Source organism: Megascapheus bottae, chromosome 29, assembly GCF_031878675.1.
Source record: "Megascapheus bottae isolate mThoBot1 chromosome 29, mThoBot2.hap1, whole genome shotgun sequence".
NCBI classification, from domain to species: domain Eukaryota; kingdom Metazoa; phylum Chordata; class Mammalia; order Rodentia; family Geomyidae; genus Megascapheus; species Megascapheus bottae.
The window spans coordinates 11,785,696-11,810,030 of NC_143537.1; the positions used below are offsets into that span (position 1 = coordinate 11,785,696).

Below are 24,335 nucleotides of genomic sequence, written 5' to 3' on the forward strand. Positions count from 1 at the left end.
AGAAAACCAATGGGGGAAAGAGAGGAAGGAGACCAGGCGCATAAAGAAAGACAGAGTCAGTCTGGGTCGCATCAAGGTCTCATTTATTAAAAGCAAAGCAGGGTTTATATACCCTGAGTGTAAGGAAGGGAGTATGGGAGGGGAAGTTTTTGCAATAACAAGAACGGGAAATCTCAAGGTTAGGGGTGGCTAAAGGCATAACTCTCCTTGCTGCTAAACAAAGCCAACAATCACTAGCAAGTACAGGGTTAGAGTTGTTGAGTAAAAGAAAGGTGGTGTTTAAAATATCCATTGTATTTATATCTAAATTTGATGCTTGGGACTTGGGTAATGCTAAGGGATGATACGTAAGTTGAGGCAGTTGGGGTTCTAGTGATTTCAGTACTTGGGTATGTTTAATAGCATCTGTGGGCCCTCCTCCATCAGATACACCTATGGGGGCCGTAAGGGGCCAGCAAGAGGGTTTGCCAATAGTTCCCTCACAGCCGGCAAGTTGCAACTGTGTATGGAGTCTTGTATACCCCAAAAGACCAGTGGTCACGTGTGTGGCCGTTCCTTCAGGGCGAAAGGTTTTGGTCAGGGAGGCTTGAAAAGTATTGAAGGCCTTGTTTGCCTATACAAATGGCGGCTGATGTATAGCAAGTGCTGTGCATTGCTGTGGTATATCCGCAGGATTCTGAGCAATTTTGTCTGGCTTGGCCTGTTTTAGAGGGAACTATTTTTGGTTTATTAATGCAAACCCATTTTGGTTGATGAAATCCTCCAGAATTAGTATTTACTTCTGCGCGGAGGTAGGCCACCTTAGTTGTACAATCCACTGTCCGAGTGTAACTACTAGGAGCTTCAGGCCAATATCCTCCTGAGCAGTCACAGGGAGGGCCAAAGAGTTCAGTATAAAGTTCCTTTCTTGGGGGGGGGGTCCAAAGCCTGAATTTACATTTTTGATTATTATTGAGGCTAAAAGCCATAGGGGCACAAGTTTTGGCTGCATCTTTATCTTACCAATTACAGGAACGGTCATGAGTTATTGAGACTCTGCAACGCCGTGGATCCTAGAAGAAGAGAAAAACTTTCTCAGGGAAGGTCCCTGGATTTATTATACGGTTTTATTAATCTTTCAGGTAACCACCTAGCTCCCCCTTCTTTAGAATTATAAATGCAAGCTGATCCTTTTCCCCAGATAATGACTGGGTCAGGGCCGTTCCATTTTCCCGTCAGTGGGTCTTTCCATAGGGCCTGGGCGTAGTCTGATTGTGTGGTGGGATGCCAAAGGCATTCTGCATCAAGAGTTAAAAAGTTTAAGACAAAGAGAGCATGTAATAGTAAAGTCTTATAGTTTCCTTTAAGGGAATATAATGTTTCTTGTGACGCAAGTTTAATGAGGGTGTTTTTTAAAGTCTGATGAGCCCTTTCCACTATTCCTTGTCCTTGGGGGTTGTAGGGGATTCCAGTAATACGTTTTATGCTCATTTGGGAGCAAAATTATTTGAACTTTTGACTGGTACATCCGGGCCCATTAACCGTCTTTATAGTTTGGGGTTGTCCATGACAGAAAAAACATATAGGAGATGGTTTATAACATCTTTTGTGGCCTCCCCTAAATGAGCAGAGGCACAAATAAATCCACTAAAGGTGTCAATGGTAACATGTACATATTTTAATCTTCCAAAGGAGGGGACATGAGTAACATCCATTTGCCAAAGTTGTCCAGGTATGAGCCCTCTGGGGTTTACACCTACATGGGGTTCAGGGAGCAGGGTTAGGCAATTTTGGCAGTTTTTAACAATTTGTCTTGCCTGTTCTCTAGTAATTTTAAATTTTAAGCGCAGGGTATGAGCGTTAAGGTGGTGAACAGTATGGGCCTCTTGTGCAAGGGTCACCGGATCAACTGTTTGAGATAAGGTAACTATTTGGGTTGCCAAGTCAGCTAATTCATTACCCCGGCTTAGTGGCCCAGGTAGGCCGGAATGAGCACGAATATGTCCTACAAAAAAGGGGTACGAACGTTGTCTAATAAGTTTCTGTAATTCAAAAAATAATTGAAAAGTAGGTGTAGTAGGTTGAATAACCGGAACCATTTCTAAAACTTGTAAAGCTCTGACAACATAGTGGCTATCCGAAAACAGATTAAAAGGGTGGGTCTTTAATAACCGAAAAACACAAAGTGCAGCAAATAATTCTACTAACTGAGCAGATTTAAAGGAAGTATTTACAAAGTGGGGAACATTATCGATAACATATGAAGCTTTTCCATTTTTTGATCCATCAATGAAGATGTTCAAAGTATTGGGGACGGGCTTTATTAAGGTATTTTTTAGAAAAACGAAAGGAGTAATATTAAGGAATTGAATAAGTCTGTCGCGGGGCATGTGAGTATCAAAGCTACCCCGGAACCCAGTGCATAACACAGCCCAATCATCTTGTTTTGTTGCAGCCAACTAATTTGCTCCTTAGAGTAAGGGGTAATTATGATATCGGGATCTTTTCCAAAATACCTGACTGAAATTTTTAATCCTATAAAGATAAGTTGAGATATTAAAAGGGGGTAGGGGGGTAATACTTTAGATTGAGAGGCAGAAGCATGTACCCAAAATAGGGGTACTGCTCTCTGCCACAGTAAACCAGTGGGGGTGAATTCGGTGGCAAATATAATTAAATAAAGAGGCAAACTGGGGTCAAAATAGGCTATATTTTGTTGGGTAATAGCTGCTTCTAATTTTATTAAGGTCTTTTCAGCCTCTGGAGTAATTTTTCTTGGGGACGTGGGATCAGAATTTCCCTGCAAAATATTAAACAAGGGTTTTAATTCTCCTGTTGTTAATTTAAGATAAGGGCGTAGCCAATTAATGTCTCCTAGAAGTTTTTGAAAATCATTTAGGCAAACTAATTTATCCCTTTTAATTTTAATTTTTTGCGAATAAATTAAGCTGGGTTCTAATTGAAATCCTAAAAATAAAAAGGGATAGCAGGTTTGAATTTTTTCTGGGGATATAAAAAAATCCTCTATCTTGTAAAGTAATAATTATTTTTTGAGTCACTTGATGCACCTCCGTTTCTTGTTTGGCGGCAATTAATAGATCATCCATATAATGTATAATATATATATATATATATATATATGAGGGTATTGAACACGAATTGGGTCTATGGATTGAGCCACAAATTTTTGACAAAGTGTAGGCGAATTGGCCATGCCCTGTGGGAGTACTCGCCATTGAAAGCGGGGGTTAGGGCCTTTATGATTCACCACGGGGATGGAGAAGGCAAATCTTTTACAATCTCCAGGATCGAGGGGAATGGAGAAAAAACAGTCTTTTATATCTATTACAATTTTAAAGAATCCCTTAGGGATAGCCGTGGGAGAGGGCAGTCCAGGTTGTAGGGCTCCCATGGGTGCCATGGTTTTATTAATTTCCCTTAGATCCTGTAGTAACCTCCAACTCCCATTTTTCTTTTTTATAACAAATGTGGGAGTATTCCAGGGAGAGGTAGAAGGTTCAACATGTCCCTGCTCTAATTGTTCCTGCACCAACTGAAGAGCAGCCTGAACCTTTTCTTGAGGCATGGACCACTGGTCTATCCAAACTGGATTGTCAGATTTCCAAGTTATTTTATCGGCTTGGAGCGCAGGGGGAGCAGTGGTCTTTAGGAAAAAAGGTCGGTCCCAAGACCTTTTCTATCCCATTTAGGGGTGGGTATAATTGGGTGACTAATTCCTTGCTCATGCTTTCCCAGCCCTTTTCCTGGCAAATATCCAGACTTAAGCATCATGTTAGTCACAGTCTCATTAGGACTGAACATGATAATTCCCATTTGGGTCATTATATCTCTTCCCCACAGATTTACAGGGAGTTCTTCCACAACAAAAGGTTTAACTGTCCCAGTGTTTCCCTCAGGGTCCGTCCATGTTAATATTTTAGAACTCTGGAGTGTATTTCTCGTCTGCCCAATAACTTGCAAGTGGGTAGTGGTGGGTTCCAGAGGCCAAGAGATAGGCCAATGTTGTTTTGCAATGGCAGTAGCATCAGTCCCTGTATCTAAAAGGCCCAGGAATTGTTTTCCTTCCAAAAAAAGCTTTAAGGTTGGTTGAGATTTCGTCAATTGATGTACCCAGAATACATCTATTGATGTAGAAGTGCCACATTGGGGATGTTTATATGGGAATTGTCCTATTACCAAAAGAGGGAGGGCTTGGGCGATGCGTTGGCCCGCTGCAATGGTAAGAGGGCCTTGAGAGGCATGCACTAAAATTTTTAATTCCCCTGAATAATCATTGTCAATTACCGAGGGGATGACGGAGAGTCCTTGCAGTGAGCTTGAAGCTCTGCCTATAATAAGAAAAACATTCCCGGCGGGGGGAGGGGGCCGAACTTTCCAGAATTTATTACAACTGTTCCTTCTTCTGGGGTTATAATTCTGGTGGTAGGGGAACAGAGGTCCAGTCCTGCACTGCCTGCAGTGGCTCGGAACAAGTCTGAGTCAGCGATGTTTGCATTAGAGGCATATTTTGGTCGGGAAGGGTCATTGGTTGTCGTGGTGGGTAGGTAGGGCCCTGTGCTGGGGCCCGTAGCCCATTTCCCGAGACCGCAGACAAAGGCTGGCCATTTATATCGGTCTTGGACCGGCACTCTCTAGCCCAGTGATGGCCTCTTTTGCATTTAGGACAAAGGCCAGGGGGAGGGGGGAGGGGAATCGCCCCAGGAACGTTGGGTTGTTTAAATGTTCCAGGGCATTCTCTAGCAAAATGTCCGATTTGTCCACATTTAAAACAGTTTTTAGGGCTAGATATTTGTCCTAGTTTTCCTGAAGGCGGAGTCTGGTTCTGAAGTATGGCTCCAATGGCCAAATTAATAGATTTAGACATTTTATATTCAAAGGAATCCACATCATTACAAATTTTAATCATACCATTTAAGTCTAGGGTCTTTGTTTTGCCTCTTAAAGCAGCTTTACAGGCTACATTAGCATTTTCTATGGCCAACTGTCTAACTATAATATTATCTGTATCTATCTAGCTCTCCTTTCCTTAAGGAATCATTGGTTCTATATCTGCAGAGCACAAAATGGACGTGGTAGTCTTTCTTACAACATTCAATCACTTGTTGATTTTGGAAGGTTTAGACCAACTTTCAGGAGGGGAGAGGAGCTGGGCCGAGGAATAAGCTGGAACCTAGTTTTTAGAGGGGAACAGGAGACAAATGAAAGGATCTGTCTAGGTTCTACTCCCCAATCCCATTCTCACTAATTTATTCAGTCTACTCCCACAATCATTCTAGTACATGATCTTTCAAATTTAATCCCAAATATCCCATGTATGGATTTGGTGATCCTAGCTGTTATATATTGGTTCTTGCTGGCATTTCAGGAAGTGTCAGTCCATGATCTTTGTCCTTTTAAGAAAAATTACAGAAGAAATTTTGAGGTAATGTATCTTACTGAAGGTTTCATAATTTGTAGATTGTACATATCCTGAACTTTTTCCTAGTGTTCTCCATTTGGGACAATCTACTCTAAGAAGTATTATTTCACATAAGACCTTCTTTCTGGGAATTGAACTTAGTGGACATAAGCAGTCTGTTAAACTACCTTTTGTGGGGGGTGGGTCGTGAGGATTTAATGTGCGGTCCATCTTCAGCTCAAGGCTTCCTCCCTACCCCTTGCCCAGGGTGTTGTCCCTGAGCTCTTCAGTTCAAGACTACCACCCTACCTGGAGCCAAACCCCACTCCTGTTTTCTAGAGGTTAATTGCAGATAAGAGTCTCAGTTCCTTTTGGGCCCACATTGACTTTGAATCTTCATCCTCAGATCTCAGCCATCAGAGTAGCTAGGCTTCCAGGGTATGAGCCACCATGCCTGGCTCTGTTAAAATATCTTATGGAAACATGTTTATGCTGGGTGATATTTTTGTGGGGGGGGGCGGGGAGGTTGTTTGTGGGAGTTTAACTGTGGGCCTCGGTGGCATGAAGAGTGGAAAAACACTGGTACTTGTTGGTGAAATGACCTCCCTCACCCCAGGCCCTGTCTGGGAACCAAAACCACAGAAAACACTAACCCAGACTTGAAGCCCAGGTGACAATGGTTCATCGCCCTGCGGTTATGAGCTCTGACCAATCCTGAAGTGACCAGTGGTTCAAAGTTAAACGTAGTCTGTAACTGTGGAAACTTGTTTGCCCTTGACTATAAATGCTGTGTGCAATCTCTGCTCCCGGCCTCTGAGTGTCACCGGCAACGTGTGCGCAGAGGCCTGAGTTCGAATTCACCATAAACGACCCTTGGCTCTTTGGTTTTACCTGGATGTCTGGTAGTTATTTTGGGATCCTAGGAATTCGGGTACAACAGGCACTCATCCTGATCTTTTCAGCTGAGGACTATTGCTCTGACTTTGAAGCACAGCATTACATCAGGTTGTCGGGCGTTTAATTAGAGATAAGATTCTCTGGATATTTTGCCTGCTGTCTTTGAACTAATTCTCAGATCTCAGCCTCCTGAGTAGCTAGGATGATGAGTGTGAGCTACCAGCTCCTGGCTTGAAGCTGTTCGTTTGTTTGATTTTTTTTTGTGGGTCTTGGGGCTGGAAATCTTTCATGAGGGCTGTGCTGTCACTGGGCTCTTCAGCTCTGGAGCCACAGTTTGTAGTGGTTAATTGGAGATGAGTGTCTCACAGGACTTCCTTGCCCGAGCTGGCTTTTTGCTGTTTTTATCCTCTGCACTTGCTATGGCTTTTGCAAGTTTAAAATGTTACTCACATGGATATTCTCCATTTTAATTGTCTGCCTCTTTAACATCCCTTAACTCTAGAGACTGCCTAAATCTATATTGCAAAACAATTGTTGAAATATAACCTACGATACAATGCCTGTTTTTATCTTCTTCTGATCTTGGTCTTTGAGCTCATAGTCTGGGCACTAACCATGAGCTTGTTTGCTCAAGAATAATGTGCAGAAACAATTAAAGCACATCTCCAATAACAGTTATTTTTCATATTTTATTAGAGATCAGAGTTTCCCAGACCTGTCTCTGCTGGAGTCAATCTGTGCCACTTCCGGGTTTCTGGTGATTAATAGCAAGTAAGAATCTTATACACTTTAGCACCTGGGCTGGCTTTGAACCACAGTTCTCAGACCTTAGCCTTCAGAGTAGGTAGGATTATAGCCCTGAGCCACCAAGCCAGATTACAATATAGTTTTATAAAATGCATATTATATTTCTAAGAAAATAATATAAAATAGAAAAGTTTAAATTAATAAGGGATGTCCAGTAACTAATATGTATAAGGGTATTCTCAATCCCAAAACAAAAAAAGAAAATAGCCCACCCTGAAATCTAAAACACTCTTGATCTCAAGCATTGTGAATATGGGCATTAGGCTATTGTAATATCTTTTTTTAAGTTTTTTTTAGGCCTGGGCTCTGTCCCTGAGCTCTTCAGCTCAAGGCTACTTACTGCTCTACCCTAGAGCCAAGTCCCACTCCCCATTTTCTAGAGATTAACTGGAGATAGGAGTCTCAGTTCCTTTTCTCTTCAGGCTTGCTTTGAACCTTGATCCTCTGATCTCAGCCTCCCAAGAAGATAGGATTACAGGTCTGAGCCACCAGCACCGGCTTTTTAAAATTGTTTCTAAAGTAAGAAAACACTCTTCTGAGGTAGAAAAACACAGTACTGATGTGCAAACACTGTTTTAAAGGATTCCACTGTCTTTCCTAGCAAAAACACCCTTGCATCAAGTCTAAAGAGTAGATTTTCGTTTTTTGTATCTCCTTGTTAGATTCATGTTATTTTACATTATAAAATGTCCAAGCTGGGCATGGTGGTCCACACCTGTAATCCTAGCTTCTCTGGAGGCTGACATCTGAGAATTGTGGTTCAAACCCAGCTAAGGCACTAATGTCTATGAGACTCTTACCTGCAATTAAGCAGCAGAAACCCGGAACGGACACTGTTAGGTGGCAGGGGTAGAGTGGTAGCCTGGAGCTGAGGAGCTCAGGGACAACACCCAGGCTCAGAGTTGAAGACCCATGAACAATAACAAAAACAGAATTTCCATTCTACATGACTGTGTCAAAACAAAGCAAAACAGAACTGTAGACAATTATTTTCTGTGCAATAAACCAAGCAACAAGTAAGTGTAGAAACATACCTATTTAATTTTTTTTAATAATATGATCTGCCTTTTGGAGAGTTCTCAGCTTGTTATCTAGTATAAATATTAAGTAATGTTAGACTATAAGCTGGGCAAGGTGGCTCACGTTTCTAATCCTAGCTACTCAGGAGGCTGAGATTTGAGGATCAAGGTTCAAAGCCAGCCCAGGAAGAAAAGGACCTCAGAAAAGACTATAATCTTCTGATTCTCTTACTCAGGATGTGTGAGTTTGATTGAGACACTCCTATGACCTGTATTTTCTGTTGCATCTTTATTAGGCCCTGTGTCTCCAGCAGGCTGCCCAACATTCTTCATTTGACTGTTTAGGAAAGTCAGCATTAAGGACTTGCATCATCTTTCCTGATGGCCTTTTGACAAAAGCAGGTTAAATGACAAATTGAAAATTATTCCACAACGGTGAGAAACCTTATAAGTGTAAAGAATGTGAAAAGTCTTTCAGAATTAAGTCAATTCTCTCTTACCATCTGGGAAAACACACAGGAGAGAAACCCTTTGAATGTAAGCAATGTGGCAAATCCTTCAGATACAAGCGAAATTTTAAAAGACACGGGAGAACACACACGGCAGCCTTATGAATGTACGAAATGTGGAAAGTCTTTCAGACAAAAACGATACCTGGATTTACATGAGAGCACACACACAGGAGAGAAACCCTTTGAGTGTAAGGAATGTGGCAAATTCTTCATCCAGAAATCAGGTCTCAACTGTCATACAAGAATTCACACTGAAAAGAAAGCTTATGAATGCAACAAATGTGGGAAGACCTTCAAGTGGAAGTCACATCTTGATGTGCATAATAGAATTCACACCAGTGAGAAACCTTATGGATGCAGCATATGTGAAAAGTCTTTCAGAAAGAAGTCAAAGCTCACTTTGCATCAGGGAATTCACACAGGTGAAAAAACTTATAAGGCATTCAATAAATTCTGTGTCATATACCTGAGAAATCAGAACTTAGCCATTGAAAATTATCAATTGTCTTTTCATTCTGTTGTAACACTGGTGATTTCACTCAGTAAACTGAGTGAAAGGTAAATATTACATGGTTTCTGTCTAAAAGGCAAAATATTTTCCTTCCTGTGATTACTGGATGTTTTTAGTACAATCACTCATAGGGAAGAGTTCTGGAACAAGCCAGGGAGAATGACTGACCCCTTATGATGCCACTCAAATTAGAAATCACTGTTCTATGAAGCTCGCTGAAACAAACCACTTCTTACATCTCTGCCCTCTGATGCATAAAGTAGCAGCTGGATGTCATCTTCAGTTTTCAAAGGATATATATTAAACAATTCTGGAATGACCTTCTACTGCTGATATGCTAAAGGTGGCCTACATCCATATCCAAGAGTGGGTGAGGACACACAGCAGCAGGTCACCTGTGTGAAGGAAGCACAAAAGCGTTTACTCTCTCACAAGCAACATGGAACCAGTTATTGATGAGTAAGGGTCTGAGTTACTAGTTGTAAATTAATTTCATTGGTCCTAGTTTGTATGTGTGAGGAGTAGGGTTTGAACCCAGGATTCTTGCTCTTCCTTGGCCTTTTCCCTTATGGATGATAGGCTGCCTGTTAAGCATACCTCTACTTCTGGGTTTCTCACTGCTGAAATGCTGAGAAATGTCAATGGTATTTCCTGACTGGACTGGCCTGGAATCCTCAGATCTCAGCCTCCAAAGCAGCTAGGATTACAGGTGTGAGCCACCATGCCCAGCTCAGATATATATATTTTTAATCAGGGAAATATTGCTTAAACCTCAAGGGATGCTTCAGACACTGCAGTCCTCTTACTTAAGCTTATGTAGCTAGAATAATAGGCAAGGATTCTAATATTTCCTTTATTCAAGGAAAATCTGCTAGAAAAAATTATTTCATTTTTGTTTTTTTTGTTTTTTTTTTCTGAACTTACAGTCGTGCGCTCAGAGCGCGAGAGTGTGTTTTTCTTTTGGGGTTTTTGACATTTTTTTTTTTTAGTGAATGTTGGTGCTCTTATTTCTAGAAGCCCAACTCACTTCTGTGTTTTTAATAGTTAAAGTTTGTTTGGAATACTGCCCGACTATATTGCAATGGCAGATTTTGAACTGTGATCCTCAGATCTCAGGCTGCTGAGTATTTTTCCATATTTCAGAAAGCTGTCATTGCTCCTTCATTTGATGGATAATTTAAGTGGATACAAATCTTATGGTTGTGAGTTGTACCTGAGTAGTAGAGGCCTCAGCTAACATGCTAGGCCTTGATAGGAAGGGAGGGAAAGAGGAAGGAAGGAAATTTATTTTGGGGAGCATCTAAAAATAACTTTTAGAAATATGGCTCAAGAAAAAAATGGGTTTTACCAGAAAGAAATTCTTTGAGCCTTTTTTGAATAATACAGAGGTTCACAGTTTTTTTTTTTGGGGGGGGGAGGAGCAGTACTGGGCTTGAGCTCAGTGCCTGAGCAGTGTCCTTGGACTTTCTCAAGGCTAGAGAGGCTCAGGCATTTTACAGAAGGTTGGAATGAAACCCTTTCATCTACATAGACACAGAAAGCTTGACCTAAGTTTATAATTCCTAGAAGCAAGGTGGATGGCATAGTATAAGTGGCAGTGTGGCTCAAGTGGTAGAAGACTAACCTTGAGCTAAAGAGCTCAGGGACAGTGCCAAGCTTCATGATTTTCTTGTTCCCAACCCACCCCACTGCCCGGGAAAAAACAAAAACACAAGAAAGCAAAACTTGGTGCAAACTCTGATTCTGTTAGGGCCTGGTCTTTGTGACAGAAGTCCAGCAGTCCTGGGGCTTGAACTCAGGACCTGACCTCTGTTCTTGGCCTTTCTGTAGGCTAGAGCTTTGCCACTTGAGTTACTGAGCCAATTCTGGCTTTTTTATGTATGTGGAACCCAGGAATTGAAGCCGGGTCTTTGTGAATGCTAGGCAAGCACTCTACCACTAGGGCAAACTCCCGGCCCTACAGCCAACAGTTTTATGCTACATCATCATCTAGGCAGCCAATGACTGCGATGTAAGATACAAAAGAAACCTATCATGGTGAGGGTTACCACTTCCCCAAATAAGCAGAATTAGTGGCTAAGTGATTACCAGTCATCTCCTCCCATGACCTTCCCTTCCACGAGAACTAGTGGAGACTGGTCCAAGAAACTCAACATGTGTCTGATTTTTAACTTAAATCTCTATTAAGAGCCTTCCTCTTCCCTCCACAGCCAAGGTCAAGCAGTCCTAGGCCATGTTCCTTAGCTTCTCCCCAGCCCATTTCCAGGCTCACATCATGATTTCAACGCAATTTCTCCATGCTGGATTTTTCACGTTCTGCCTGGACTTTGTGGGGGAATTACCCACAACACACACAGCTTGTATATTTGGCTAGGTTTTTCTGGGAAGGCAGGGAGGATCCCACATCCCCTGATTCTGCCTGCAAACAAGCTGGTTCACAGAACTGACCTTTGCAGTTTCTGAAACGGGGATGTGGTCTGCACAGGCCACAACCCCCAATTTGGGGAAAAGGCTCAGGGTCTAAAAAAACAGCAACAAGAAAAGACACACACACCAAAAATACTATATCTAAAACTGGGTTCTTACAATAACAATACAGGTATTTTATATCAGTGTGAACATTAGAGCAGTAGAAAATTATCCAGGAATTAGTTTAGGGCCTTCAAATCTCTCTCTCTCTCTCTCTCTTTTTTTTTTTTTTGCCAGTCCTGGGCTTGGGCTCAGGGCCTGAGCACTGTCCTTGGACTTTCTCAAGGCTAGAGCTCTAGCACTTGAGCATCAGCACCACTTCTGGCTTTTCTCTATGTATGTGGTACCAAGGAATCAAACCTGGGTCTTCATGCATGCTAGGCAAGCACTCTACCACTAGGCCAAACTCTCAGCGCTGGCCTACAAATATCTTTTCAAAGTGACAGGGAAGATACTCAAAACTTGAAGGGGAAACAGAGACATACTTTACCCTGCAGCAGAATGAATCTGTGAAAAGAAAACCAAAACCAATGTGGTCTCATAACCTCAATGCCATGATTACATCTAGGACTTAGAAAGCCAAAGCCGGTGGCAGCGACTCAGCCTGTAATCCTAAATTCCCAGGAAGCTGCGATCAGAGGACTGTGGTTCAAAACCAGGCCAGGCTTTCAAATCGTGGAGACTCTTATGTCCATTTAACCTCCAGAACACCGGAGGGGCACCATCGAACCAAGGCCTGGAGCTGAAGTCAACTTATCTAGTGCTCTCCATACGTTTCCATTTTCTGTTTGGTCTTACAATGCTTCCAGAGGCAAACAATAATTTGATGAAGAAATTCACCTGGCTCCCCAACCCGGGAGAGAAACTTTCCAGTACATCCAGCCAGACCTGGGACCTAGCTTCTGACAGTGGTGGATCCTGTGAAAGGAGCCCACTTCCGCCAAGGTGCCGCCGTGCATTGTGGGAGTTGTAGTTTTACCACAGAGCAGAGCCCTTGGTAGTGGAGGAAGTTTGTTTGGAGGCGGGGTCGGAAATCGGAAGATGGGTGTTGCACCTAGGCTCCCGCCCACAGCTTGGTGTTTTCCCTTTGAAAATCCCTGCGTCTGCCTGTTCCCTGCTCGCTGCTGGAAGCCTGCAAAAGACTAACTCGGCAGCTTGGAGTCCCGCGAAGCAGGCGACCAGCTGTGGAGCCGATGTCAGGTGGGGAGCCCGGGCTGGGGCACGGGAGCAGAGTCGACCTCCACGTGTTCCTCCACTCGGGGTTCATGAGTGTCGCTGCCATCAGCTCTCGGGTCTCCTCCAGGTGCCAGAAACTGGCTCTGGACGCCGGGAGAGCAAGCTGGGCCCTGCAGAGCAGGAGAAGCAGGAGCTGTGCATTTCCCTCCATGACTGAGAGACAGTGCTGTGTCGGCCATGGGATGTTATCACTGTGCCCAGCTGGAGGACGAGCCAGGGCATGACTGTGGTGGAATTGTGGAATGTCTTAGGACAGTGAGCTGGGATTGGGGTTCTGTGTTGTTTCTCAAGACATGTTTGCTCTGCTCCTGCTTTGTTGGCCTTCTTAGCTGGCCTGGCTTGAGTTCACGCAGGTGTGCACACGTCCTTGTGTCTGGAGTCATTGTTCATGGGATATTGGAGTAGTGTGTGCTGGTGCTGTGGTTTTAGGAATGGAGCCTAGAGCTGTTGGAAAGACACCCTGTAACCAGGAGTCTCCCTCCTAAAGGACAGACTTCACCCACTCTGACAAGCCGTACAGAGCAGAGGAGAAAAGCACAGGAAGAGGAAAACGGTTTTAGCTCTTCTTCCCTTAAGGAATCATTGGTTCTACTTCTGCAGAGCACAAAATGGACGTGGTAGTCTTTCTTCCAACATTCAGTCACTTGGTGATTTGGGAAGGTTTAGACCAACTTTCAGGCGGGGAGAGGACTTGGGCCGAGGAATAAGCTGGAACCTAGTTTTTAGAGGGGAACAGGAGACAAATGAAAGGATCTGTCTAGGCACTACTCCCCAATCCCATTCTCACTAATTTATTCAGTCTACTCCCACAGTCATTTCTAGTACATGATCTCTCAAATTTAATCCCAAATATCCCATCTATGGATCTGGTGATCCTATATTGGCTCTTGCTGGCATTTCAGGAAGTGTAAGTCCATATCTTTGTCCTTTTTAGGAAAATTACAGAAGAAACATTCAGGTAAGGTATCTTGCTGCAGATTTTATAATTTGTATATGTTACATACCCTGCAGTTTTAGCTAGTATTCTCTGTTTGGGGTTCTCTAATTTTGCCCTTTGAGCTCACAGCCTGGCACTAACCATGAGCTTGTTTGCTCAAGAGTAATGTTCAGAAACACTTAAAGCACCTCTTAAATTCCAGTTATTCTTGGTATTTTCTTGGATATTGGATTTTTCCAGACCTGTCCCTGCTGGCTTTAATCTGTGCTACTTCCGGGTTTCTGGCTTTCAATAGCAAGTAAGCACCTCATAGACTTTCCCTGCCTGGGCTGGCTTGAACCACAGTTCTCAGATCTCAGCCTCCAGAGTAGCTAGGATTATAGCCACCAGAGCCTAGTTACAATACTCTCTTATAAAATGCATATTATATTTCTAATAAAGTCATATGAAATAGAAAACTTTAAATTAATAAGGGATGTCCAGTCACTAATATGTATAAGGGTAGTCCCAATCCCAAAACAAAAAGAAAATACCCTACCCTGAAATCTATAACACTCTTGATCTCAAGCGTTGTGAATATAGGCAATGGGCTATTGTAAAACCTTTTTTAAGCTTATTGTTTTTCTTAGGCCTGGGCTCTGTCCCAGAGGTATTCCACTAAAAGGCTACCACCCTGCCAGAGAGCCAAGGCCCATTTCCAATTTCTAGAGGTTAACTGGAGATAAGAGTTTCAGTTCCTTTTCTGCCGAGGCTGGCATTGAATCTTGATCCTCTGATCTCAGCCTCCTGAGAAGGTAGCATTATGGATGTGAGCCACCTGCACCGGCTTTCAAAAATGGTTTTTAATGTAAGGAAACACTGTTCTGATGTAGAAAAACAAAATACTGATCTGCAAACATTGCTTTTAAACAATTCACATTGTCTTTCCTAGCAAGAACAGCCTCACTTAAAGTCTAAAGAGTACATTTTCATTTTTTGTACGTCTTTGTAAGATTCATGTTATTTTACATCAAAAAATGTCCAAGCTGGGCGTGGTGGCCCACACCTATAATCCTACATTCTCTGGAGGCTGAGATCTGAGAATTGTGGTTCAAAGCCAGCTCAGGCACTAAAGTCTTTGAGAATCTTACCTGCAGTTAAGCAGCAAAAACCTGGAAGTGGCACTGTTTGCTTCCAGGGGTAGGGTGATAGCCTGGAGCTGAGGAGCTCAGGGACAACAACCAGGCCCTAAAGCAGAAGTCCAATGAACACCACAAAAAAAGAATTTCCATTCTATATGACTGTGTAAAAAAACAAACAAACAGAACTGTAGATAATGTATTTCATGTGTAACAAACCAACTACTAAGTACATGTAGAAACACATCTATTTAATGTTTTAAAAATATAATGGATCTGCCTTTTGGAGAGTTCTCAGCTAGTAATTTTACATAAGTATTTTTTAAGTAATGTTAGAATGTAAGCTGAGTGAGATGGCTCAGGCTTGTAATCCTAGCTACTCAGGAGGCTAAGATCTCAGGATCAAGGTTCAAAGCCAGCCCGGGCAGAAATGGACCTGAGAAAAGACTATAATCTTCTGGTTCTTTAGCTCAGGATGTGTGAGTTGGATTGAGACACGCCTTTGACCGGTATTTTATGTTGCATCTTTGTTAGGCCCTGTGTCTCCACCAGGCTAGCAAGGTTCTTAATTTTACTGTTTAGGAAAGTCAGCATTAAGGACTTGCATCATCTTTACTGATGGCCTTTTGACAAAAGCAGATTAAATGACAACTTGCAAATCATTGCACAAGGCTACTCTGAGTGTTTGAATATAGGGAAATGTGCCATTTGTTAGCCATTACTGAAACATCATAAAGAAGACTTACATATCATATACACTTCTCCTGTATAAATTTGGGTGATAAATACTGAGTTAGACATACATGTTTTTGTTGTATTTAGTATGTAAATGAATGAGGCAGTACACATGGTCAGTGCAGTCCTTGGATACCTTTGAATAAATAAAATAATCATTCATACATGCCTCAGTGTATTTCAGTAAAAACTAGTTTTAATGAGGGTTTCATTTTCTATTTGTTTCAATTAGTTAATTCTTTTTGGTGGGAACATTTGTTTTGGTTTGCTTTTTGCCAGTTCTAGACTTGAAGTCAGGGCATGGACACTGTCCTTGAGCTTTTTCAAGGCTACAGGTCTACCACATGAGCCGCAGCACCACTTCTGGCTTTTTTCTGTAGATGTGGTACAAAGGAATCAAATAAGGGGCTTCATGCATGATAGGCGAGCAATCTACCGGGAGGCCACACTCCCCACCCAGGCAAACATTAGCTTTTATGAATTCTGTATATCTATTATTCTAGAAATGAATTGCTTGTATACTATCTACCTAACATCTAATGGACTGGATTCTTCTTTAGCAGAGAGTTTATTGCTATCCTTGTGATCCAAAAGAATCTATAGAAGGCTTTATGCTTCTCCAGCCTAAATAGTCTGTGTTTTGCAGGAAAAAAATGGAGCAAAACCATACAGACTCTTTCCTAACCACCTCATTTGCTTTTTCTCCCAGCTATTCTTCCAGAATCTTCTGTTCATTGTCAAAAGCAAGAAAACATGAGAAGATCTGTGGTGAGTTGCTTTTTATTTCTCAGTGTTTTACCTACCTATGTGTGTTGAAGATTTAAAAATATAAGGAGATAAAGATGGAATTAGATCAAACAGATTATAAAAACCTTACATTCTGTCAATATTGAGTGCTAATTTGCTTCTGGTAGTTTTTAATTTTTCTGTGATTCAGTGACAATGGGGAAGTGACTTCTCATGGAAGGTTTATTTTATTTATTTTATTTTTTTATTTTTTTGCCAGTCCTGGGCTTGAGCTTATGCCCTGAGCACTGTCCTTGGGCTTTCTCAAGGTTAGAGCTCTACCACTTGAGCCTCAACACCACTTCTGGCTTTTTTCTATGTATGTGGTACCGAGGAATCGAACCCGGGTCTTCATGCATGCTAGGCAAGCACTTTAACCACTAGGCCAAACTCATGGCCCTCATGGAAGGTTTATACGCAGAGTGTGAGACATCACATTCCCATGAGTAACATAAATAAGTGTAGTTAATGAAATACTGTGGAGCAGCTGAAATAGTGTGTCCACACACAACTTCTAGTGTGCTAGAGAAGAGAACAAGGTTCATGTGTACAAATTCCTCTCCATACATGCTTCTTGGACAGTTTTGTTGTTTATGTCTTACTGGAAAATTAGGCTACATGTGTCCCTTTTTATTTTTCTTATTCTCAATCCCTCTTCCTTCCTTCTTTACGTTTTTTCCTTGTTTTTTTGGCCAGTCCTGAGGCTTGGACTCAGGTCCTCAGCTCTGTCCTTGGACTTTCCTCAAGGCTAGCACTCCACCACTAGAGCCACAGCAGCACTTCTGGCTTTTTTGTGTATGGCATACTGTCTGAGATATCTAATCTGGGTCTTCCTGCATGCTAGGGAAACACTCTACCACTAGGCTATGCTCCTGGTCCCCCCTGTCTGTCATAAGTCTCACCTTTTTCTTTTCTTCCAATGATCTTCTTTTGGCTTCATTTTGGCAGCTTTTTCTGTGTATGTGATATTGAGGAATTGAACTCAGTTCTTCGTGCATGCTACGTAGGCAAGCACTCTACCAGTAGGCCAAACTCCCTGCCAGGAACTAGTTTTCCTTATTGATCCATTTTCCTTTGGTTCATAGAATTGACATTTTCTTTTCTATCTTTCTTACTTTTTTTTTTTTTTTGCCATTCCTGAGGATGTGGTACTGGTGAATACTGGTGAATCGAACCTGGGTTTTTGTGTATGCTAGTCAGACACTCTTACCACTAGGCCAAACCCGGGCCAGAATTGACATTTCTTTTACATACATTTCTTTCTTTCTTTCTTTCTTTCTTTCTTTCTTTCTTTCTTTCTTTCTTCCTTTCTTCCTTTCTTTCTTTCTTCCTTCCTTCCTTCCTTCCTTCCTTCCTTCAATCCTTGATTTATTTATTTATTTAGTTCGTTAGTTTACAAGTGCTAGGCCTGAGATCAGGGCCTGAGCACTATACTTGCACTTTCTCAAAGCTAGAACTCTACTACTTGAGCCTCAGCATCACTTCCAGCTTTTTTTTTCCTATGTATATGGTACCAAGGTATCAAACCTGGGCCTTTGTGCATATGAGGGAAGGACTTTACCACTAGATCAAACTACCGGCCCTAACTTCAGTACTCTCCCTGAACTTATCAGCTCAAGCCTTACCATCCTGCCCCTGGGCTTGGGCATTGTCCTGAAGCTCTTCAGCTAGAGGCCACTGCCCTATCCTGGAGACTGTTTTCTTGAGGTTAATTGGAGATGAGACACTCTGGTCCTTTTATGCAGGGCTGGCTCTGGACCTTGATCTCAGATCTCATCCTCCTGAGGAGCTAGGTTTACAGGCTGGAGCCACAGCACCTGGTCAGAATTGACATTTTTCTTACCCAATATATAGGAAAATTGTTGCAAATTATAAACTGAGACACTTCTACAGGATTCCAGATCCAAAGGAAACAAATAAAAAAAAAACAAAAAACAACAAGAAGACATAAAAAAATCGAGAAATAAAAGAGAAACTAGGCTTTCCAAGTTTGACTAGCATTTGGGCCTAGAGTCCCAGCAAACAAGCATATTTAATTCACAAAGGGAAGGTTACAAGGGGTACATTAAAAAAAAATAAAGCACCTATATTAATATTACAAGCAGAGCCAAAACAGAGTTTGTAAGAGGCTTTTAAGACAGGAGACTATAGCCCAGACAAATTCCAGCCATGAAATCCTCCTTAATTATTTTTCAAGGTCAACAACATTCTAAGGTTCAGTTCCCAGCCTTCCCAGCACTAAGGAAGAGGTGTGATCTGAGTCTCTGAACACTCTCCAGAGTTGCTGTTTAAACCCTTCATGGCCAGCTCTCAGTATTTTGCATTCTGGCAAGGTGGAACTTTAAACCCTCAGCTTTAGGGTTCCTTTTATTCTTTTTTTTTTTTTTTTTTTTTTTTTTTGCCATTTCTGGGTTTGGCTCAGGGTCTGAGCACTGTCCTTGGCCTGAGCACCCTCCTTGGACATTCTCAAGGCTAGAGCTCTACCACTTGAGCATGAGCATCACTTTTGCCTTTTTTCTACATATGTGGTACTGAGGAATTGAACCCATGTCTTTGTGCATGCTAGGCAAGCACTCTACCATCAGGCCAAAGTCAGGGCCCCAGAGTTCCTTTTAAGCATGTCTTTCGAGACTTTCCTTTTTACCATGCATCTTTTATTATGCAGATGTTTGATGTATTCGTTATTATAAATGGTCTGTAGCTATGGTCATACAATTTGTACTGATGTTTATTTCCTTTCATGTTCCCACCATTTGTATTTTTCATTATTGTCTTTTGCTTAGGTTAGCTTTTTATTTGTTTTTTCTATATTTAGTATAGATCTCTTTTGACTGATTATTAAGATAACAATAGTTCAAAGACTGCCTGTTTAGTACAGATGCCAAACTTTTTCAAATATTTTGGTTCGATTGCTCTGTGCATCTGTGCAGTTCACAAATATGCAGGGCCTAGTATATTCCTTTGAAAAGCTATTAATTATGTAATAGCTATAATCTAGTCTGGTAGTTTGACTGTTCTTTTCATAGAAAATTAACTGGTAAGTTTATTTATTTATTTATTTATTTATTTATTTATTTATTGTTTTTCCTGTCTTGAGCTTGAGCTCAGGGTCTGAGCACTATCCTTGGATTTCTCAAGGCTGGAGCTCTAACACTTGAGCTGTAAAATTTCCATTAGGTACATACTTGAGTATTGTCACTCACTTAAACATTCCCCTGGACACTCTACTTGTCACAGATGTCTTAATGGCATATGTATTCCATGTGATGTCCTGAATCTGTTCTGATTGCTTATGAGAGCTCTTTATAAAAGATCAAATTAGCATATTCAGTGAGGAAGAATATGAAAATATGGAAAAATAATTTGTTTACTTCATGGTTACCCTGAGAAGTAGTAAATTTTATCATATTATAAGCTAAGGACACTCTTTCAGAAACCTATGTATAATTAATTTTATTATTCCAGGTTATTAGCTCCTTAGAAGTTACTTTGTCTCTAATGCTAGCAGCAGAAACTTTGTATTACTAATTACTAAGTTAATATAGAGACATATATTTCTTTTAATTTTTCTTTCTCTTAGTGTAACATAACAGAGCAAGCTCCAAACATTTGATGTAAGATGAAACATATATGTACAAGAGTGAATTTCCAGAGTTGGTATTCTTATGCCTCACAGTTAATGACTTGATGGAAATGTGCTGTTACAGAACCTGGTGTCATTTGATGATGTGGCTGTGGACTTCAGCTGGCAGGAGTGGCAGATCCTGAACAATGCCCAGAGAACCATGTATAGGGATGCCATGCTAGATACCTACAGCAACTTTGTGTCCTTGGGTGAGCAAAAATCATAATAACCTACAAGGTCATCGTCATATTTTGTAGTGGATTTATGAATGTTTGTGTTATTGGAGTGTAAGATTTCAGGCCGCAGGATATATACTCTAAATCTGGCACTGGTTGCAGTGCTTCACTCCTGTAATCCTGGCTCCTTAGGGGCTGAAATCTGAGATTTTGGGGTTGAAGCCATCAATGGCAGAAAAATCCCCATGAGGCTCTTATCTCCAATTAACTACTCAAGACTGGAAATGCTTTTTGGACTTGGCTTTCTCCAAGTCTGTGCTGACGTCCTCCTGAAGAACAGATGCCACCTGCCTGAACGCTGACATGCCAGGGGGTGTGAATCCTTCGTTTTCCTTTGCACAGTATTCCAGTGCACACTTAGCATTCTGGTGTTTTGTTTTGGGTTTTTTTTTCAGTTGATAGTTGAGCAAACTGACATTACAGAAAGTGCCTTAGACACTACAGTACTAAGACAATGTTAAATATATTATTTGCCTCTAGGACAATTTATTGTATTATTTTGACTGTGCTTCATAACATGTACCTCTCTAGTCAAAGTAGTATTATAAACATTCAGCAACAATGAATCAGTGTTAATGAAAAATCCTCAATCCTCTGCATTGTACTTCAAAACACAAAACCTTTGGGGGTTAAAAGCTTTATCATCTGTTAGGAAGAATTGTCATGCAGGTTTGGAATCTTGAATCTCCCCTGGATGAATTGTACTGGCTGTTGACCACCAGACTCCTGACTGCAGATATCTTTTCTTGTATTCCCATATTTCTAGACAATGATTTTTGTAAGACAATAAATTTATTCATTATAGACTAAAAAAAAGGGAAGCAAGATTTAGGATCAGCCTTGTGAACAATATGTGTGACATCCTAGAGCAGTGATGACCCAGCATGAGCCATAGTTCTCCACTACTTCTTATTAGCAGGGCACTGCTTCCCTAAACCTGAATTGATTGCCAAGCTGGAGCAAGGTACAGAACCCTGGGGAGCCTCTGACCAGAACTTCACAGGTGAGTGACATCATCATATGTAGTGATGCTGAGGCCTGAACTCAGTGGGTAAGTTCTTCTTGTGCTGTATGGAGCTATAATATTGCAGGTTTCCCTGAGTCCTGTGTGTGATGGAAACCTAGGTGATCCTTGTGTCAAAGGACTGTGAAACAAGACTTGATATGGAGATCTACTATGTTCTCTGTGGCGGTAAAGTTAGCAATTTCTTTCTTTATGTGGAAGTCACTATGGAACAAAAAGAATAAAGTGAATAATGTAGAAAATGAGATTTCATTTTCTGCCTGGTGCTGGAGGCTCACACCTGTAATCCTAGCTAATGAGGAGGCTGAGATCTGAGGATCTCAGTTCAAAGCAAGCCCAGGCATGAAAGTCCTTTAGACGCTTCTCTCTAAATAACTCCCAGAAAGGTGAAAGTGATCCTGTGGGGCAAAGTGGTAGCACACTAGTGTTGGCTGAAGAGCTCAGGGACAGTGTTCAGGCCCTGAGTTCAAATCCCAGAACTGATAAAGAAAGAGAGAAAGGAAGAGAGAAAAGAGTTTTAATTTTCCTGGAAGTAAAAGTATGCCGGTGTGAGGAAATAAGGAATACATCAGGGCTGTTTTACTCTGAAAACCAAAATAGTGTATCAGTGGTGGCAGAGACTGAGATCCAGAAGCAGAGCTTTTAGTCTAGTGAGGATGATTCAGTAGGTGGTGAGCTGGAGTATCTTTGTTTTTCCAAGGTTGTGAGGAACAGGAGTGTTAGGAAAGGAATTTGATGAGACATTGTCTAAGATAGAGAAACACAAATTTTATAATTCCCATAGATACCTAAAATAATTCTTAATGAGAAGTTAGAACTGAATGTATAAACAATTATTGAAAGGCAAAGAGTCACCTAATTATTGAGAAACACAGCAGTATTAGTTATTTCAAAAAAGTAAATGTAAACAAAGCAGCTTTTCTCCCATGATCAAGCAAATAATATTTGAAAAAAATGGTAAAGGCCAAAGGTAAGTACTGAGCTCAATTTTATCAGTACAAAATTGAGCAATTTGAGTAAATTTTTCTCTGTTATAAAACAAAGGAAAAAGGACACATAGAAAAACATTTTTCTCTGTAAAATGTCTGGATTACTTGCTTAATTAATACACTAGAGAGAAAAGCATATATTTCTCTGTTGTTTCTTATTTTTTTTGCCAGTACTGAGGACTGAACTCAGGAGCCTGAGCCTATCCTTGGACTTTCCTCAAGTTTAGTGCTCTACCACTTGAGCCACAGCAGTAGTTCTGACTTTTCTTTATATGTGGTACTGAGGAATCGATCCCCGGTCTTTGTGCATGCTAGGCAAGCACTCTACCACTAGGCCAAACTCCCGGCAAAAGAAAAGCATATATTTCTCATAAATCAATTCCTACTTTGACATTTTACAATCTCTTTAACAGTTAGGATGGGAGAAAATGTCTTTACCTTTACATTACAGAATCATTGGTTCTCATTTGTATTTTTTTTGTATGACTCATTCTAGGTATCCAAAAGATGGAGGCAATGACTCAAACGTGTGAGGAAAATCCAGATGAATGTGTGTGTGAAGTAGAAAGCATGAATAGTAACACAGTCGTGGAAAGAATGAGATCACTACGAACTTTTAAGTTGAATTCAAATCGTAAACCATACCTTACTTTACATGAGCAAACACACACAGGAGAGAAACCCTTTGAATGTACGGAAAGTGACAAATACTTCACCCTGAAATCAGATCTCAATGTACATACAAGAAATCACACAGAAAAGAAACCTTATGAATGCGACAAATGTAGAAAGACTTTCATGAAGAACTCACAGCTTGACATGCATAATAGAATTCACACAAGTGAGAAACTTTATGAATGCAACATATGTGGAAAGTCTTTCAGACTGAAGTCATACCACAATTTGCATCAGAGAATTCACACAGGTGAGAAACCTTATAAGTGTAACACATGTGTAAAGTCTTTCAGACAAAAGTCAAACCTCTCCTCCCATCAGCAAACACACACAGGAGAGAAACCCTTTGAATGTAAGAAATGTGACAAATCCTTTGGATGCAAGAGAGGTTTCCAAAGACACTCCAGTATACACACAGGAGAGAAACCCTTTGAATGTAAGGAATGTGATAAATCCTTTGGATGCAAGACAGGTTTCCAAAGACACTCCCGTATACACACAGGAGAGAAACCCTTTGAATGTAAGGAATGTGGGAAGTCTTTCAGACGGAAATCACACCTCACTTTACATCAGAGAACACACACAGGAGAGAAACCCTTTGATTGTAAGGAATGTAACAAATCCTTTGCATGCAAGAGAAATTTACAAAGACACTCCCGTATACACACAGGAGAGAAACCCTTTGAGTGTAAGGAATGTGACAAATCCTTTGCATGCAAGAGAAATTTACAAAGACACTCCCGTATACACACAGGAGTGAAACCCTTTGAATGTAAGGAATGTGGGAAGTCTTTCAGAGATAAACCACACCTCACTTTACATCAGAGAACACACACAGGAGAGAAACCCTTTGAATGTAAGGAATGTGACAAATTCTTTGGATGCAAGAGAAATTTACAAAGACACTCCCGTATACACACAGGAGAGAAACCCTTTGAGTGTAAGGAATGTGACAAATTCTTTGCATGCAAGAGAAATTTACAAAGACACTCCCGTATACACACAGGAGTGAAACCCTTTGAATGTAAGGAATGTGGGAAGTGTTTCAGAGAGAAACCATACCTCACTTCACATCAGAGAACACACAGGAGAGAAACCCTTTGAATGTAAGGAATGTGGGAAGCCCTTAGCCTAATTTTGATTATGTTATAAAAACTAAGTGCCATTGATTGTATATAGAGATTCCTTTTGAACACTTGTTTGTTAATCATGTCATTTGAAATACGATGTAAAAATCAATGTTAATAAATTCTCTAATAAAAGTTTTTTAATAAGAGCCAACTTATCTAGTGCTAGCCATATGTTTCCATTTTCTGCGTGTTCTTATAATGCTTTGAGAGGCAAACAGTAATTGGAAGAAG

At 41.1% G+C, this 24,335-nt stretch overlaps 2 protein-coding genes across 2 annotated transcripts in view; both read left to right on the forward strand.

Moving 5' to 3' along the window:
- Positions 1-9,600, forward strand: part of LOC150044763 (zinc finger protein 717-like) — a 59,426-nt gene extending 49,826 nt beyond the window's left edge. Inside the window, exon 6 of the mRNA XM_090321161.1 lies at positions 9,488-9,600. Coding sequence (XP_090177287.1) covers positions 9,488-9,600 — 113 coding nt within the window. The remainder of the gene's footprint in view (positions 1-9,487) is intronic.
- Positions 9,601-16,377: 6,777 nt separating this feature from the next.
- On the forward strand, positions 16,378-24,098 carry LOC150044764 (uncharacterized). Its single transcript, XM_090320871.1, has 4 exons — positions 16,378-16,407; positions 20,133-20,259; positions 21,206-21,289; positions 22,796-24,098. Exons 1-4 carry the CDS (start codon positions 16,393-16,395, stop codon positions 24,076-24,078), a joined length of 1,509 nt encoding a protein of 502 aa, XP_090176997.1. The 5' UTR covers positions 16,378-16,392; the 3' UTR covers positions 24,079-24,098.
- Positions 24,099-24,335: the final 237 nt, after the last annotated feature.